This window comes from Talpa europaea (genome assembly GCF_964194135.1).
Source record: "Talpa europaea genome assembly, chromosome: 10".
Classification (NCBI taxonomy): domain Eukaryota; kingdom Metazoa; phylum Chordata; class Mammalia; order Eulipotyphla; family Talpidae; genus Talpa; species Talpa europaea.
In genome coordinates, this window is record NC_140077.1 from 44,487,491 (window position 1) to 44,488,965 (window position 1,475).

The window sequence follows — 1,475 nt, forward strand, 5'->3', positions numbered from 1 at the left end:
ATCTCAGCTGAACTAGCTTGCAGACCAAAAGACCAGCTCAGCTCAGCTCTGCTCGCGCACTTCACCCCTCTCTACCCTTTTGCGCCTGAGAACAAGGTAACACCTGGAGGTTTCTGAGCAGCGGGTGGAGGGGAAAATGGGGGGGGGGTCCTCTTATCCGGTAGGGGTGGCTCTTTCCCGTTTCCCCCCCACCCCGTCCTGGTCCAGCAATTGGGAACCGCGCCCAGCTGACCCATCCACGCTTACCCGTAGCTCTGACCTCGCCCTCGCCACAGAATGGCGCCTCATCCCTCGGGTGCGCCTGCTATCGAAGTGACCCACGAGATTGAGCAATCCTGCCCTGGAGTCTCGGACGATGAAGTCACTTGCGTCGCTTCTGCTCCGCCCAGCCCCATTCACATGCCGGGGGACAGCGCCGAGGCGGAAGGGGTCGGCTGCCGAGCGGGCGCGAGGAAACTCAGGGCGCGGCGCGGAGGGCGCAGCCGGCCCAAGAGCGAGTCAGCTCTCAGCAAGCAGCGCCGGAGCCGGCGCAAGAAGGCTAACGATCGCGAGCGCAATCGGATGCACAACCTCAATTCGGCGTTGGACGCGCTACGCGGCGTCCTGCCCACTTTCCCCGACGATGCGAAGCTCACCAAGATCGAGACCCTGCGCTTCGCCCACAATTACATCTGGGCGCTGACGCAGACGCTGCGCATAGCGGACCACAGTCTCTACGGTCTGGACGCACCGTCCTGTGAAGAGCTGTGCAGCCCCGACGGCGGCTCTCCCGGGGATTGGGGCTCCCTCTACTCCCCGGTCTCCCAGGAGGACAGTCTGAGTCCCGCCGCCTCCTTAGAGGAGCTCCCGGGTCTGCAGGCGCCCGCTTCCCCTACCTGCTTGCACCCCAGTGCCCTGGCTTTTTCAGACTTTCTATGAAGGGGCCTGTCAGCCTCAGGGCAGTGGGTCCTGGGAGAGGGAAGAGGCGGAGGCCAGTGAGGTGCGCGCGGCGACCGCGCGGTACCAAGCGAGCTTGCCCCTGCTCCCTCTGCCTCACTGATCTCTGGCAAGCCCGGGCGCGCGCGAGGATTGCAGACCAGGTTCAGTCCCCAGTCCTCTGCGCCGCGCAACCTGCAATCCTCTGCCTCGGCCCGTTCAAAAGCGTTGCAGCTGTGCGCGTTTTAAGCTCCCCCCCTAACAGCCAACCCGAAAATCTCCTGCAAAGAAGATAAGAATAGTAGCACTTCACAGTTGGAGACGCCCACAGTCTCAGTCGAGTCTGTCTGTGGGCCTGTCAGGCTCTTATCACTCCTTCCTGGATGTGATTTAATCCAATATTTGGGTTGCTCCCCTCGCCCAGCGACTCTTCTCCAAAGACACCGCCGAGCCTCTGGTCCTTTCAAGCGCCGGGGTTGGGGCTGCCCGACTCTGCCTTACTCCACGGAGGCGATCCTCTGCCTTCTCGTGCACTTTTTGGAGCCCCTTTTCCTCTCGGA

The 1,475-nt window shown here is 62.6% G+C and overlaps 1 protein-coding gene across 1 annotated transcript; it reads left to right on the forward strand.

Moving 5' to 3' along the window:
* Positions 1-276: 276 nt before the first annotated feature.
* NEUROG3 (neurogenin 3) lies at positions 277-918 on the forward strand (the record flags this gene model as incomplete). Its single annotated transcript, XM_084245016.1, has 1 exon — positions 277-918. One exon carries the CDS (start codon positions 277-279, stop codon positions 916-918), a length of 642 nt encoding a protein of 213 aa, XP_084101142.1.
* Between the last annotated feature and the right edge of the window lie 557 nt (positions 919-1,475).